The sequence below is a fragment of the Danio rerio genome, chromosome 14 (genome assembly GCF_052040795.2).
Source record: "Danio rerio strain M-AB ecotype USA chromosome 14, GRCz13ab, whole genome shotgun sequence".
NCBI lineage: Eukaryota > Metazoa > Chordata > Actinopteri > Cypriniformes > Danionidae > Danio > Danio rerio.
This window is the reverse complement of record NC_141034.1, coordinates 9,013,541-9,030,606: the sequence shown is the minus strand read 5'-3', so window position 1 is coordinate 9,030,606 and position 17,066 is coordinate 9,013,541. Positions and strand designations below refer to the sequence as shown.

Below are 17,066 nucleotides of genomic sequence, written 5' to 3'. Positions count from 1 at the left end.
AGACGAGAAGTTGAAAAGAGTGTTGGCAGATATGGTCGGCGCTGTCTTTCGGATGAGACCTTAAACCGAGGTCCTGACTCTCTGGGGTCATTAAAAATCCCATGTCACTTTTTGTAAATAGTAGAGGTATAACTATGGCCAAATTCCCTCTATTGGCCATTACCCATCATGGCATCCTAATCATCCCCATCCACTGAATTGGCTCTATCAATATCTCTCCACTGCATCAATAGCTGGAGTGTGGTGAGTGCACTGGCGCAGTCTTGTGGCTGCTGTCGCATCATTCAAGTGGATGCTACACACTGGTGGTGGTATGGACAGACCCCCTCATGATTGTAAAGCGCTTTGGGTGTACGGCCATACACAATAAATGCATTACATTACAGGTGTATAAGAGTGCTTTCAAACCTGTGAATCGATTAATTTCTTCCGAAACAGGGATTAAAATTGTTACATTGTTGCTCATTGTTCTTGGTGCGGTTCGCTTTCATACAGCAAAGTTTCTAAACAGACCAAAAGAGCTAAAACAAGTCATGTGTGAGTTAACTCTCCTTACATTGTTCAGGGTTTACTTTGTCCCGCTCAACTGTCATGCGTCCTTATTTTATTTTATAGCGATGAGCAATAAGACATTATAAGCGGAAAACTGCGCTTTAATTTTGAATGGTGACGCCCACAGACATCGTCACCAAATATAAATCAGAGGTAAGGCTCTCTCATACAGAGCCCTTGGCTAGACTCCAGTTCGGTCAATGTTCCTAAAGGATAAAAAGCTTTTATTAACTAGTTCAGCATGCTTTCACTTTCGTATTTACCATAAAAAGCATATTTACTGGCAGGAGTGACCTCCCGCCCTACTCATAATTCTCTCTTCATATAGCCGGATAAATGCCTATTACATATCCATGAAACACTGTGATATAACCAGGCTCGGATCGTTTTGCTTTCTCACTACAATCGATCTGCTCCAGAATTCGCTTCAATCAAGCCGAGACCACCTCATTCAGGCGATCTTGGACCAATTGATTTGGCACGAATCCGAGCAAATAAGACAGGTTCCAAAACAAAAGTCTAGGTGTGAAAGCACTCTAAATCTCATAAAATTGACACTTATGACTAGTTTTGTGGTCCAATGTCACATATATTAAAAAATCCCAAACTTTTGAACAGTAGTTTATAATAGGTCATATAAGCCAAAATATTCATTGGCAAAACGTAAACGATTAATTCAGTTTTTGAGTCACAGATGCTGTCAATAAACTTAACATGAATTAAAAAACCATTACATTAATATAAATGTGTGCCTGTAAAACCATCATTACTCTGTCTGATGAGCTAATTACTTCAGCTCTTGTTTAAGCAAACTTTGCCCTAATCTAAACGTTAACAAGCACATTAGAAATGATTCCTAATATTATTTTATTTTCTTCTTCCTATTTCTTTTTCTTTTAAAATTCTTTGATGTATTAATAATACATCAGTGCATATTAAATATGTCCAACCAATAAAAAACTCAAAATGGACAACCAGAGGCGCACACACACATGCACACACACACACACACACACACACACAAAACAAAGCCAACATGCAGCTTCAGAGCAGACAGACAAACAAACAGACAGGAAGAAGAAATGGACATACTGTAGAAACCGGCCATAACGGAGGTTTGACAGCGTTCGCCGGTATAGTCATTTGGACACCTGATGGAGGGAAACAAACCCGCAGAGGGAGAAGGAAGAAACAAGAGGGAGGGGAGAGAAAGAGAGACGAGAGCAGAGAAACATGCTGTTAGAAACAACAGAGAACAAGCCCTGTGAGCTCTTCCACCTGATGATGTCATCGCTGTGAACTCACCGCTGGAGTCTGAACCTGAGGAAAAGAGGGCTCGGTCATTCGTGACATTGTTTTAGTGAACTGATTCAGTCAGATGCTTCGGTTCAGCCACTTGGCTGACTCCAGGGAATAAATTCAAGTGACTCAACTGAATCAACTATTGTTTGGTACAGTGAAATCATGAACAATTGAATAAATGGTATGAGGTAAAAAAAAATAGCTGGTTCTGAGCTAAATAAAATTTTCGAAAAATACTCTGCATATATTGCATATTAAGCTGTCAGGTTGAAATTGGTCGTTGTTTAAAAAAAGAAAAAATAGAATAGATATCTAGATAAAAGAATGAATATCGAGCTGTAGGCTAGTTGTTTTTTTATTCCTCTACTGCACGCATTATGATAGATCTATAAAAAAATATTTGACTGTTTTTCTTTTCGTATAGTGGCTTAATTTGAAGTGCTGTAAAAAAAAATATATATTTTTTAAGCTACTTTATGAAATATTGCCGTATGCCGACAGCATCCAACAGTGGATCTAACTTAAAACTTTCAAATTTAAAACTTTCCTAATAATTAATAATTTTGTTGTTTGTTTTGATTTAATAGGTGTTGCAGTATTATAAGCTGTCACACACAACTTATAAATGACACCTTATACATACTTCCCCACAACTCATCTTCCAACAACTTTCATTTATTCCATTCTATTTTGCTGAATATTATTAAAACAATCATAATGTTGTAATATCATGTATAGAACATACAGTAAATATAAATATTTTCTTCAGTAATATTATAACAAATAAGCAACAAGTCTAGTATATCCAGATGCATCAGATTAATAGCCACTAGCTAAAAATGCTTATATATTATACTATATACCAGGGATCACCAAACTTGTTCCTGGAGGTCCGGTGTCCTGCAGATTTTAGCTCCAACCCAAACCAAACACACCCGAACAAGCTAATCAAGGGCTGTTTCTCAATTCCAAGAACGCAGAGACCGGACTTGTGTTCTTGTGGAGAGCGGTCTTGCCAGGTGTCCTCGGAAGAACGAATTCAGGAGACCGCGAGGGCAGAGAACACGTCCTGTGAGAATTTAGATGCTGCGTTCTTCCTGATGGTCACATGACCTTCACGTATTTTAAATGGTAAATTATTTAAACATTACAGCATCCATACAACGATTAATTGTTTTTCCCCTTTTCAAAATATATACTTTGCATAAAAACATTATAAATATATGTTGCACAATATAAATAAAACAGATTTTAATACGAATTTCAGCAAACAAACACCCTTAATGTGTTTATTCCTAATTAAGATGTCCGTGGTAATGTTTACTTAATGTTCACCGTTTCATTTAGGGAAACTCCTGAGGTAAATAAATTATATCTCTGAACTTTAATAATAAATCTAAATAAAATGCTGCGCTTCCCACCTCCAGTCGCAATGACTTCTGGGACTTCCAGAGCGAGTTCGGTGCTCAAGTCTGCATCAGTGCGTCCTCTATATCAAGAACACATCCGGGAAGTTTCACGCATCCTCCGTACTTGTGGTCCTGAGTATTGGAACTGAACTTAGGCAGCTGATGATGAGGTTTCACGAGATCATGAGGACGCAAGACCGCTGAAAAACGCATATTGAGAAACAGCCAAGGTCTTACTAGGTATACTTGAAACACACGAGCTGCGTCCGAAACCGCATACTTCCATATTATATAGTACGCTAAAATCAGTATGTGAGAAGTACCCAGATGACTTACTACTTCCGGCAGGATTCTGAAGTGCGCATCCAGCTAAGACCAGGCTGGAAATGGCTGGAAACCAGCCTGGAAAGGGCCAAAACCTCTCTAAAACCAGGCTGGTCAACCAGCTAAAACCAGCCAACCAGCCTAGGCTGGTTTAAGTTGGATTTTTCAGCAGGGATGATGCCCCTCAAGAGAATTCATGAATGGGAGAGAAGTGCCACAACTGGCGCAGGTAGGTCTTGTGACCATGACAAAATGGCGGATGTAGTAAGTCTGATTTCCATTCATGCTTTCCACATTCATACTGTATAGAACATATTTCTCTAATGGCCGAGAAGTACGTTTAAATTCAAATGCAGTACCTACTGAGTAGTAGGCGCTTTCGGACACAGCCACAGGCAGGTGTGTTGAGGCAAGTTGGAGCTAAACCCTGCAGGCCACCAGACCTCCAGAAACGAGATTGGTGCTCCCTGCTATATATTATCCTACACCTGTCTATATGCCAAGTTCAGACTGCATTATTTTAGCCCTGATTTTGACTCACTGACAGGTTTTGAGAAATCGCCGACAAATGCTTGAAATCACAGGCAAATCGGTGCTCATTCACGTGAGTGACAATCACACAGTATGAACTATCAAGGACGCGATATTAGAGAATCGCCGCGCCGATGAGTCGCTGACGACTGTGAGATATTTGGCATGCTAAATATCTGGAGCTGTCAGCGATTCAAATCATGCCGTGTGAAATGTTTTCTGATTGAAAATAACATTGGTGATCGCCTACAGCCAATTAGAAAGCAGCATTCACTATTACGGGTACCTGCAGGCCAGCGGGAGGCTGGTAGTGAAGTTAAAAGTGCTCATTTTCAGTTTATTTCATCTAAAATTTTTACAAGTAGCAGGATATTTACAGCTACTGTAAAGTATACTTCTGTCCGTTCACATCCCGTCCGTTTGCACCCCCTGGCGGCAGTTACACCTAAAACTGCTGTTACACCTAAAATATATTCTTAATCCCTTTTGCCTGTTTCACAAAGCAAGTGCGAGCAGAGCATGAGCAGCTTGTGCAACTTCCTCCCATACTGTTTCCTTAACCTGCAAGTGTTTATTTTACAAATGAAAAAAATCCTAAAGAACTGTATGCTTCTCAAGCTCTATGAGGAGTGTCATTCATGTCTTTTAAGGTGCACTCGGTCAGAAGACAATCGTCTGTGATCATTTCCTTTTGTTTTTGATTGTCAGGATGATGTAGGCCAATAGTTATGATAATATTTATACAACATACTTATAATGATATTCATACATGATCAAACTAGTGTGCAACTTCAGCAAAACTAATACTAAAATTGTTTTAAATTTGATTTTGTTTGGGCCAAAAAGAAATATTTGTTGCCATTATAAAATATAAGCATCAGTGGATCTTATCAACGCATTTATTGGGTAAAATTACTACTTTTTACTGTCATTTAATGTGTTTTTGGTCATTATCAATGCACTGTCACTTTAATCAAGCGTGAGCAGCGCTGCAAAAGTAGACCCAGCGCCAAAACTATGTCGCCGTGCTGCTGCTGTAGAGACACTCACGCTCCATGCTGAAGAGTTGTTTCTGCATGCAGTATGAAAGGTCTAATCTGTTAACATGGACGCCGAAAAAACATGCACTGCTCATGTTCTGCTCGCGCTTGCAGTGTGAAACAGGCTTTAGTTCTGTGGTGGTGCCACACATTGCAGTAATGGTCATTTTGAAGTGTCACCCACTGTAGGATGGTCAGGTTTTGCTATTGGAGGTGAGAGCTTATTATCCTATCCTATGCACGCCCCTTTTTCAGTGGTGCGGTGCCTTAGAAATGGAATATATTGCCCTCCGAAGGTCACTTTAGAGTAAAAACATCTATGGCCACCGTATTGTGGTGACGTTTCAAAATGAAATGCTCATATCTGCAATCTTCTAAGAGTCTTTAGGGATGAAAGATTTCCCAGGGTGCTATCGATGGGCACTTCAGGCACTCATGTACTGCATAGGGAAATTGTTTGGTGTCACAGTGGCACTTAGAGGCTAGGAGTTAGCCTCTATACATATAAATGTATGTATAGTATTTTTCCATATGCTTTACTGTAGTATAAATTTATTTTATTTAAAGTTATAAATAAAATAAACATAAATAAATACATAGATATACACAGTTGAAGCCCTGCTGAATTATTAGCCACCCTCTATAATTCTTCCTTGACAACTTTGTGATCTAATGTAAAAAAATAAAAAGATTGTATGCTGTAGGTGTCCAAATACTCTTTGGGGCCACTGTAGATCAAACTTAATCAAAGCTAATCTGTAGCTTTAAACCTTCACCTCCTTATAAATTGCCAATCAGTTCCACTTCTGTGACCTCACGTTAATGAGGAAAACGTCCTAGGACAAGCAGGAGCAAAATAAAGTCCCTAAAAGCTTTGTAATGAAGCCAGTAGCTTCGTCTAGTCACAAGTTTTCATTATTTATATACTGAGGGTATTTTCGAGTTCGGCTCTACTGGGGAATTCACTGTTCAGGCTGTCTGTTGGATTTACTGCAGAGGTCAAGGGGACAGGCTGCATTTCATCTGCCTCAGAAGCTACGCTAACAAACACACACGTTGGTTTTGGTGGTTTATGAGGACTCCTCATGGGTGTATTGCATTTCATGCTGAATAATCCATTTATTAAATTTTCGTACTCTAAACCTAGCTATAAACCCAGCTCTCACAGAAAACGTAGCCCATTTTTTTAATTTCAAAAGGACTGTTAAATTAAATTTTTGAGCATTCTAGACTGCAAGTACACAAGGCATGTCCTACAAATCACATCAACATTGCAATATAGATCATAGCTATTTCATTATACAGATTTACTGATATTGCTTAACTTGGTCCTCATAATGTGCTGAAATCAAGGTACACACATAAACTAATAAAAAAAAATATAATGCTATTGAAAATTGCAGTCTAATATTGTATTACCTACTCCTTATTAAAACTCTAAATATTTAAATAAATTCACAATAATTATTTACATTTTATGTATTTATTATATATTTCTTTAAATATTATATATTTATTTAATAATAATGTGTGGGTATATAAATCAGCAATATCACATGAGTAGCAGTGCGATATGGCTGTATATCAGCACTGGTGGGAGGCATGTGTTAGTGTACCACCAGTCACAATATACAGCCTTATTGCACTGCTGCGAGTGTGATATTGTGTTCATACAACAGTTCGACGACATAATCACGTATATAAAAACAAAAATCAAATACGGAGAGTCTCAAAAACCCTTTTGTATGAGGAACTACTTTCTTCTGCCATTTATTCACATCTGTATGATGGTCAGAACAGCAGAAACTGTTGCTACTTCACCAGTGTCACTTTAGAGGTAACTGAATGATTCTCTAGCGTAATGTCTAAAGTGGTGACAAAACAGGTGATTTTGCTCCCATTTTAAGATTATGAGGCTGAACGGCATGAAATGCCAGCAGTCTAGAGATGTTTCCCAGGACTTCTCTGTTACAATTGGGATATCACAATAATTAACCCTAAAAAAGCCAAAGCAATTAAAACACTACCAGATTACTGTTGTGTTTACGATAAGGAAAAATGCTAAACACATGCAGGCATTTCTTCTTTCTTTTTACTGAACTACTTTGCAGTAACGAAAACTTGACAGTCATTAGAAACAAACATATGACAAACCAAAAAGTTCTTCAGGGTTGTGCAAAGAGTGGCCAACACAAATACATACATTCCTGATATGTGAGTCCCATCTCACACTCAATACACTACAATTACTATGGTATAAATACAGAACTACAATGTAAAAAAGAGAGAGGTCGACGTAGATTGTAAATTGCCTGTTTTATAATGATTTGATCAGCTGTAAATACGCCAATCCTTTCTCCTCTAAGGGTTTGTTATGCCGTCTCTGTCGCCATCTTGTGGATGGACAACGTCAATCGTCTTTACGAGATCGTATGTGCTGATAAATCTGAAGGGAGTCGCTCACCTGGTGCGCTGTACTGCACACGTTATGTGTGTGTTTATGAGTGTGTGCATTTTCTTTCAATAAGTACAAATGCTTAACATCCCCAACAGTATCCAAATCCCTCAAAATTGTTTAGAGTTAAATGTTTAGAGATGGTGCGACCAAAATCCCTGTAAGAATGACAGGCTGATGGATATCGACATGCTGTCTCTCAGAAATTATAAATATTTAAAATAGTCACACTTCTAGTCACTATAGACACTATCTATCACTTACAAATTAACTGTTTAGTTGCAGTCGAAACAACATTATTCTCACCAAAAAAGCCTCAAAAGTACATTATGTTGAGCAACAGCTGCATTATTTGTCAAACTGTAGTAAGAGATCTGCTGTCACTCTATGTGGGCGGAGTAATACACAAGGGTGAAGAGGCTGTACGAGTTCTGATATTGCTGAAAATTGCACAGCTATCAGCCAATCAGATTTGAGAACCAGACAGAACTGTTGTAAAAGTATACATATACACACACACACAGTGTTGTGAAAAAGTATCTGCCCCCTTAAGGATTTCTTATTTATTTGCAGTTTTCCCCCAGTTTATTATTTCAGATCATTAAAAACAAATTTAAATATTAATCAAAGTTTTTAATTTTTTATGAAATTACTTTTATTTATTTATATATTAATTTACTCCAGACAAATTCTTCCTGTTTATTATTTATTAATCTTCTTGTTGGCAGCACATTAAAATTAAAAAAGAAAAAAAATTCTGAAACTAGATGATGACTTATTTATTATTGATTTATTTTACACTAAGAAATGCGTGCCCTCTTATATTGTCACTCTATAGAAGTGTTTCCCGACCCTATTCCTGAAGGTACACCAACAGTACATGTTTTCAAACTCTTCCTAATCAAACACACCTCAATTAAACATTAAAAGAGACTCCAAAACCTGAACTGAATGGGTCATGTAAGGGAGACATCCAAAAGGTGTACTGTTGGGTTAGGGTTGGGAAACACTGCTAGATAAGATGTATCAAATGCCTTAAACAGTGATCAGATAATTTAGCCCAATGCACCTGTACAGTACAGCTTTAGTGCTGCTGAAGATAAACTTTAATATAATTGAATCACAGTGTGGAGAAAGCCAAGAGCAACACACACATTTCCAAATCAGTCTTTGTGTGTCCCAGAGGGCCATTAACCCTTCTTGCCACTTCAGATGCTCTGCTCTGTAAATTAAAGAGATTGACTCACCGAGTCCCAGTTAAAGGATGACATCTCCCCAAAGAGGTTGAGCTTTAAACAGCTTTAATGGGTTTGTTTCTCTTCCTTTAAAAAATTGGCGCACAAACGGTAAATCTGAGCTGCCACTGTCCGAAACGGCTGATAAGAACGGAGCATTGTGTCCACGGCCTCACAAAGGAGCAGTAACTCAGCATACTATTGATAAAGCGGCAGTAAACATCGACAGAGCTGACAGATGACACAGAGAAGCCCGTTCCCCTACCTCAAGACCCTCAAACACACAGACAGCCATTTTTTCCAACTCTCTCTAGATCGGGAGAATTCAATTAAACGTACAAGAGTCACTACATTTCTTCTGGAGCAAGAGTCCAAACAATCAGGAGCCAGTGTTTTACAGCGTTATGTGCATTGTAGAACCTAATCGAATGACTTTATGAATGTAAATCGAGAACTATCAATCGAATTTTACATTTAAATGAAATTACATTATACTGTCAAATGAAAATGTATTCGGACACCTTCCATTTCTCTCATTTGTTTATTTGCTATATGCTGTAAAGCTTTTGCATTAATTTCTGTATTTTGTGATACACAGGTATTTTGGGTTTATTTATTGCATTACAGGACGTGCTCTGTAGACTTTTGATGTTAAAGAATCATCTCTGCAGTTTGAAACAATATATTGTAATAGTTTGAAACACGGCGAGGCAGTGGCGCAGTAAGTAGTGCTGTCGCCTCACAGCAAGAAGGTCGCTGGGTCGCTGGTTCGAACCTTGGCTCAGTTGGCGTTTCTGTGTGGAGTTTGCATGTTCTCCCTGCCTTCGCGTGGGTTTCCTCCGGGTGCTCCGGTTTCCCCCACAGTCCAAAGACATGTGGTACAGGTGAATTGGGTAGGCTAAATTGTCCGTAGTGTATGAGTGTGTGTGTGAATGTGTGTGTGGATGTTTCCCAGAGATGGGTTGCGGCTGGAAGGGCATCCGCTGGGTAAAAAACTTGCTGGATAAGTTGGCGGTTCGTTCCGCTGTGGCGACCTCAGATTAATAAAGGGACTAAGCCGACAAGAAAATGAATAAATGAGTTTGAAACACTATATTATACAATATATTCCTGAGATTGCAGTAACTGAAATGCCAACACAACAGCACTGGTCTGCAGAAGCGCTTCTCAAGCGCGTGTGTTTCTGCTCCACAAGTGCGGCTTTTCCTCTGGGTCTGCGCCAAGTGGACTGATTTTTAACATCTGATGACGTGATGCACAAAAGTAAAACAAGCACACCGGTTTAATCGTACACTTCAGGGAACAGTCAATGCTGTCTGATCAAAAGTGTCAAAAGTTAGTTAATTTTATTATTTTACTAATCAGCGATTCTTCCGCGTACCACTAGAAGGAAGCCCGCACACCACAGTTTGAGAACCACTGATCTAGAATATTTAAATTTTAGTGTCAGAATAATTTGCGGTTTGATTGTACAGAAGCTGCTGTACTTCTGAACTAACTGGTTATGGGGGATGGGAGAGAGTTATGGGGGAGATTGCAGATTGTGGGGGAGGGGATTGCATTATGACATGACGATGAGTGATCCCTAATCACTGTAAGATGCCAAGAGATGAGGCTGTGAGGAATACATGGTTAAAGTTCATTTTCACAACAATACCACACTATAGCCAACGTGAAAAAATGTGACAGACCTGGCTGGGATTTGCTTATTGTGCCATGACTGTTGCTCAGTGAAGTTGTAGGTGATCTTTGAAAGGTGACGTTTTTGTTTATTTTAACATCCTAATTACACAATTCACTTGTCTATTGTATTTTATCAATCACCATAACCTAAATAGCCAGGTTTGTGATGTTTTGGGTCACCTTGAAACATTGTGTTCTGTGCCATCTGCATGTGTTGTGAGAAAGTGCAGCACGTTTCTTTATATGTTTGTTTCATGTTTCATTCTAAAAATTTGCAACAAGTACGCTGTCAAACCGATGAAAATCTTTTCTTTATTTGTTTGTGTTTTTTGTAATAGCATGTGCTTTCTTAAGGCTGATTTATACTTCTGCGTCAAGCGCACGTGTATGCTACGACGCAGCCTACACTTGGAAGCATAGCCCTCACCGTGGCTATCGCTGCACCTCTCAAAAAATGTAACTACACGCCCCAACGATACGTAGCGCAAGCTCTGTGATTGGTCGCTTGTTAGTGCTGACGAGTGTGGGTGGGACCGAGAGCCCTGTGAGCCCATTGGAGCAATTGTTTACAAGTGTGGAGTCCCATGAAGGAGCTCTGTATGAAAAGTTTTACCTCACGGTTAAAGTTGTTGAACGTCGGCCGGTTCCTGCCTCAAAATGAGCAAGTTTGAGAAACTTGTAAATTAAGGAAGCGTTCAGAAAAAACAAAACACCAGCGAAGAAACTCAACACAGAGGAACATAAAAACCTCACTGCCAACTAGTGTTTCGGAAGGTTATTGCAGAACAACAGAAACAGCGCGCAAAAGTAAATGCACAATTACGTGCGTTGCATGAACTGTGGTTCACGCCGATCACTTGATGCAGAAATATAAACCAGGCTTTAAATTGCTGCACTTTAAGCTCTCTCGACCACCTTACGCTAGGCTTATTTTGAACAGCAGATGGCACTATAGGCTAGGTCTTTAGCAGCAGATGGTACTCTAGGCTACTTTTTAACAGCAGATGGTGCTTTAGGATATTTTTTAACAGCAGGTGGCGCTCTTAGTTGATTTTTAACAGCATATGGTGCTCTAGGCTGATTTTTAACCGAATATGGAACTCTAGGCTAGTTATTTAACAGCAGATGGTGCTCTAGGTTAGTTATTATCAGTAGATGGCACCCTATGATTAACAGCAGCCAGCACTCTTGTTGAGTTGTTAACAGCGCTCTAAGCTAGTTTGCTAGTTTTTAACCATAGATGGCACTCTAGGCTAGCTGTTAAGAGCAGTTGGCACTCTAGGCTAGTGTTTAACCATGAATGGTACTCTAGGCTAGCTGTTAAGAGCAGATGGCACTCTAGGCTACTGTTTAACCATGAATGGCACTCTAGGCTAGTTGTTAGGAGCATATGACACTCCAGGCTAGTTTTTAACCGAAGACGACACTCTAGATCAGTTTTTAACAGTAGATGGCACTCCAGGCTAGTTATTTAACATCATATGGCGCGCTAGGCTAGTAATTATCAGTAGACAGTACTCTAGTCTAGTTGTTAACAGTAGACAGCATTGTAGATTAGTTGTTAACAGAAGACCGAGCTCTAGGCTAGTTTTAACAGCAGATGGTGCCCTAGACTAGTTTTTAACAGCATATGAGACTCTCGCCAGTTTATAACAGGGGATGGCACTCTAGGCTGGTTTTAACTGAAGATGGCACTCTAGACTATAGTTTTAACAGCAGATGTTGCTCTAGGCTAGTTTTAAACCGAAGATGGTGCTTTAGGCTAGATTTTAACAGCAAATGGCACTCTAAGCTAGTTATTATACAGCAAATGGCACTCTATGCAGGTGGCACTTTAGGCTAGTTCTTTAACAGCAGATGGTGCTCTAGGCTAGTTTTGACAGCAGATGGTGCTCTAGGCTAGTTTTAACAGCAGATGGCGCTTTAGGCTAGTTTTTAACAGCATATGACACTGGGCTAGTTTTTAAATAGCAGATTAATAGCTATGCTAGTTTTAAACCAAATATGGCACTCAAGGTCAGCTTTTAACCATAAATGGCACTCCAGGCTAGCTATTTAACAGCATATGGCGCGCTAGGCTAGTAATTATCAGTAGACAGTACTCTAGTCTAGTTGTTAATAGTAGACAGCATTGTAGACTAGTTGTTAACAGAAGACCGAGCTCTAGGCTAGTTTTAACAGCAGATGGTGCCCTAGGCTAGTTTTTAACAGCATATGAGACTCTAGGCCAGTTTATAACAGGGGATGGCACTCTAGGCTGGTTTTAACTGAAGATGGCACTCTAGACTATAGTTTTAACAGCAGATGTTGCTCTAGGCTAGTTTTAAACCGAAGATGGTGCTTTAGGCTAGATTTTAACAGCAAATGGCACTCTAAGCTAGTTATTATACAGCAAATGGCACTCTATGCAGGTGGCACTTTAGGCTAGTTCTTTAACAGCAGATGGTGTTCTAGGCTAGTTTTAACAGCAGATGGTGCTCTAGGCTAGTTTTAACAGCAGATGGCGCTTTAGGCTAGTTTTTAACAGCATATGACACTGGGCTAGTTTTTAAATAGCAGATTAATAGCTATGCTAGTTTTAAACCAAATATGGCACTCAAGGTCAGCTTTTAACCATAAATGGCACTCCAGGCTAGCTATTTAACATCAGATGGCGCTCTAGGCTAGTTATTATCAGTAGACAGCACTTTAGAATAGTTCTTAACAGAAGATGCCACTGTTGACTAGTTGTTAACAGAAGACCAAGCTCTAGGCTAGTTGTTAACAGCAGATGTTGCTCTAGGCTAGTTTTTAAGCAAAGATGGTGCTCTAGGGTAGATTTTAACAGCAAATGGCACTCTAAGCTAGTTCTTTAACAGAAAATGGCACTATAGGCTAGTTCCTTAAAAGCAGATGGCGCTTTAGGCTCATTTTAACAGTAGATGGCACTCTAGGCTAGTTTTAACAGCATATGACACTCTAGGCTAGTTTTAACAGCATATGACACTCTAGGCTAGTTTTTAATAGCAGATGGCGCTCTATAGTTTTTATCCAAATATGGCACTCTAGGCTAGATTTTAACCAAAGATGTCACTATAGGTTAGTTTTCAACAGCAGATGGCACTCTATGCTAGTTTTAACCAAATATAGCACTTTAGGGTAGTTTTAACTCAAGACTAGTTTTTAACAGCAGATGACAATCTAGGCTAGTTTTTAACCGAAGATGGCAACCTAGACTAGTTTTAACAGCAAATGACACTCTAGGCTAGTTTTTAACAGCAGATAACGCTCTATGCTAGTTTTTCACCAAATATGGCACTTTAGGCTAGTATTTAAACCAAATATGATGCTCTAGGCTAGTTTTTAACTGAAGATGCACTCAAGACAGCAGATGGCACTCTAGGCTAGTTTTTAACCGAATATGGTGCTCTAAGTTAGTATTTACTAGTGATGGGAAGTTTGGATCATTTTACTGACTCGGATCTTTGAGTCTCGTTCATCAAGATGAACAAATCTTTTTTCGAGCCATTTCGTTCATTTGGTTCAATTTGCCAAAATATTATTAAAATGTTATGAATTGCTTCCAAACACATCTAAAACTAGCCCAAAAGGTTGACTGCATGACAAATAAGTCATAAATAGAATATAAGAAGGAGAAAATAATAATTCAATGTTTACCTGCTCTTTTGTCTATAAAGGCATTGTTGTCTCTTTGCTCAGCTTACCTCTTCATGTCTTCAAATGTCAGTGGTTTATTCACATTACACTGACAGTCACATATAATTTTAATCAATGCAAAAGTCTAAGCCGACAGGAGCCATGATCGTTCGTTGTTTACGTGACAGAATGACTCAAACCCGAGGACTCGAGAGATGAACGGTTCAATTCTTTTTCCGGCTCTAAACGCATATGATTGGCCCGTGATGAACGAGTGACTCAGAGCCGATAGAGGACTCGAGAGGGGAGCGGATCAATTCTTTTTCCGGCTCTAAACGCGTATGATTGGCCCGTGATGAACGAGTGACTCAGACCCGATAGAGGACTCAAGAGGGTAGCAGATCAATTCTTTTTCCGGCTCTAAACGCGTATGATTGGCTTCTGCCAATGTGATGAAGACTTGAAATTAACGATACTACCTGCACAAATGTGCGCACGCGCGGATAAACGAATCACTCCTTGAGAGGACTCGTAGTTCCCGAGTCATATTTAAGATTTGTTCAAAATGAACAAATCGTTCATGAACGACCCATCACTAGTATTTACCTGTTCAAATGCCCATATGGAATGCTTGTGCATTCAATGAATCATGTAAGTTGGCTTTTATAACAGGAGATTGATGTAAACAGCTCACAGCTCAGTATGAACACTCTCGTAATTCTTTTAAAACTTTCCCAATGTCTTTAATGATAACATAGGTTCAAGCGGTAGTAGTAACAAAATGGATGCAAGCAGAGTACAGCTGTTTGTAAAGCATACAGCGCCATCTGCTGTTGAAAACTAAGCTCAGAATCGATTCAAGAGAGAATAGCAATGCATTTTGAAAATCTTAGAATCAACGCAGAATCAAAACTTTTTTTTTTTGCCACAGCTCTATAAAAAGCAACAAATATTTTAAAACAAACTAACAAAAATACAAAAACACAAAACAAAATTACTTGAATCTGCACTAGAATTAAAATGAAGGAAAAAATCTAAATATTAGCAATAAATTAAAGTATAGTAGCAGTAATCAAATAACATGGTTTACTAATAAGGAATCTATGCATGGTTTATGGCATTCAGAACTGCAAACAGACATTTGTTGCAATATTTTTAATAGCAATAATCATAATTTATTTTTTATTAACTAATTAAACAAGCAATGAAAGGCAATGTCAAACTAGCATTTCAACAAACACTCTCTAGTGTGTTAAAATCAAGCCCATAAACAGTCTAATGAAAACAACATTTGGTTAAAGGATTGTCAATGTGAAATTAGGGTAAATGCATGTGTTTTGACAATGTGTAACTTACTTGCAGGACAGCTGATTTATACCATGTATGAAATAACAGTCTCCACCGTTGATGCAGTATGTCTTCTCAGTTTCATTGCACTTCCTGGCATGACTTGAGCCCGGAGACAATGTGGTGGTTACTATAGAAACACACACACGCACACACACGCAGAGAAAGAGAGAGAGAGATGAGCAGCAGACATTAGTGACATTGTGAAAAATGTGTCAGTCACAGTAATACTATATACTGTCTACAAATTGTCAGCAAACAGAGTGTCCGTGTGAAACAGAATGCAGTAGAATCCAGTGGTAAGCAATTCAGCAATTTATTATGCTACATTGTTTTCACATGGTGGCACTATTGTTTTTAAGTCATTGAAGGGGCATGCGGATTAAGAACATAGATGACAAATACTTTTTTTTAAATGAATCTTTCCGGCAGTGCGATCAAATATTGTCAGAAAGATGTAAAATTTAGTTTACAGTACGCAAAAGGGATAGTACACTGCAGCGAAGACAACAATATGCAGTGTTTTTTCATTTTTAACTAAAAACTATTAATATTGTTATAGGTATGAACACTCACCGGCCACTTTATTAGGTACACCTGTCCAGCTGATCGTTAATGCAAATTTCTAATCAGCCAACCACATGACAGCAACTCAATGCATTTAGGTATGTAAACATGATCAAGACGATCTGCTGAAGTTCAAGCTAAGCATCAGAATGGGGAAGAAAGGTGACTTTAGTGTCTTTAAACGTGGCATGGTTATTGGTGCCAGACGGGCTGGTCTGAGTATTTCAGAAACTGCTGATCTACTGGGATTTTCATGCACAATCATCTCTAGGGTTTACAGAGAATGGTCTAAAAAGAGAAAATATCCAGAGTGGCAGTTCGGTGGGCACAAATGCCTTGTTGATGCCAGAGGTCAGAGGAGAACTGGCCAGACTGGTTCGATCTAATAGAAACGCAACAGTAACTCAAATAACCACTCGTTACAACCAAGGTACTGTATGTAGAAGAGCATCTCTGAGTACACAACACGTCCAACCTTGAGGCGGATGCGCTACAGCAGCAAAAGACCACACCGGCTGCCACTCCAGTCAGCTAAGAACAGGAAACTAAGGCTACAATTCACACAGGCTCCCCAAAATTAGACGATAGAAAATTAAAGAAACGTTGACTGGTCTGATGAGTCTACAATGAGTTCACTGTACTCAAATGGCCTCCACAGTCACCAGATCTGATTAATGGGATGGAACGGGAGAGTCGCATCATGTGCAGCCGACAAATTTGCTGCAACTGCTTGATGCTGTCATGTCAATATGGACCAAAATCTCTGAGGAATATTTCCAATACCTTGTTGAATCTGTGCCACGAAGGATTAAGGCAGTTCTGAAGGTAACCCAGTACAAGTAAGGTGTACCTAATAAAGTGGCCGGTAAGTGTATGTACATCTATGTTTGTATGTATGTATGTTGTATGTATGTATACATTTTCAAGTGTGTGTCCTCTGCCATTATTCCAATTTAGATGTGCTCAAACTTTTGTAGATGTATAT

General features: G+C 39.1%; 1 protein-coding gene across 3 annotated transcripts in view; it reads right to left on the bottom strand.

Moving 5' to 3' along the window:
- The window catches only part of nrg2b (neuregulin 2b), a 163,033-nt gene that overhangs the window by 33,554 nt on the left and 112,413 nt on the right, over positions 1–17,066 (bottom strand). For all 3 annotated transcript variants that reach the window (XM_087280006.1, XM_087280007.1, NM_001145091.2), the window contains 2 exon segments: positions 15,524–15,644; positions 1,645–1,703 (listed from right to left, as the gene is read on the bottom strand). In XM_087280006.1, coding sequence (XP_087136132.1) covers positions 1,645–1,703; positions 15,524–15,644 — 180 coding nt within the window.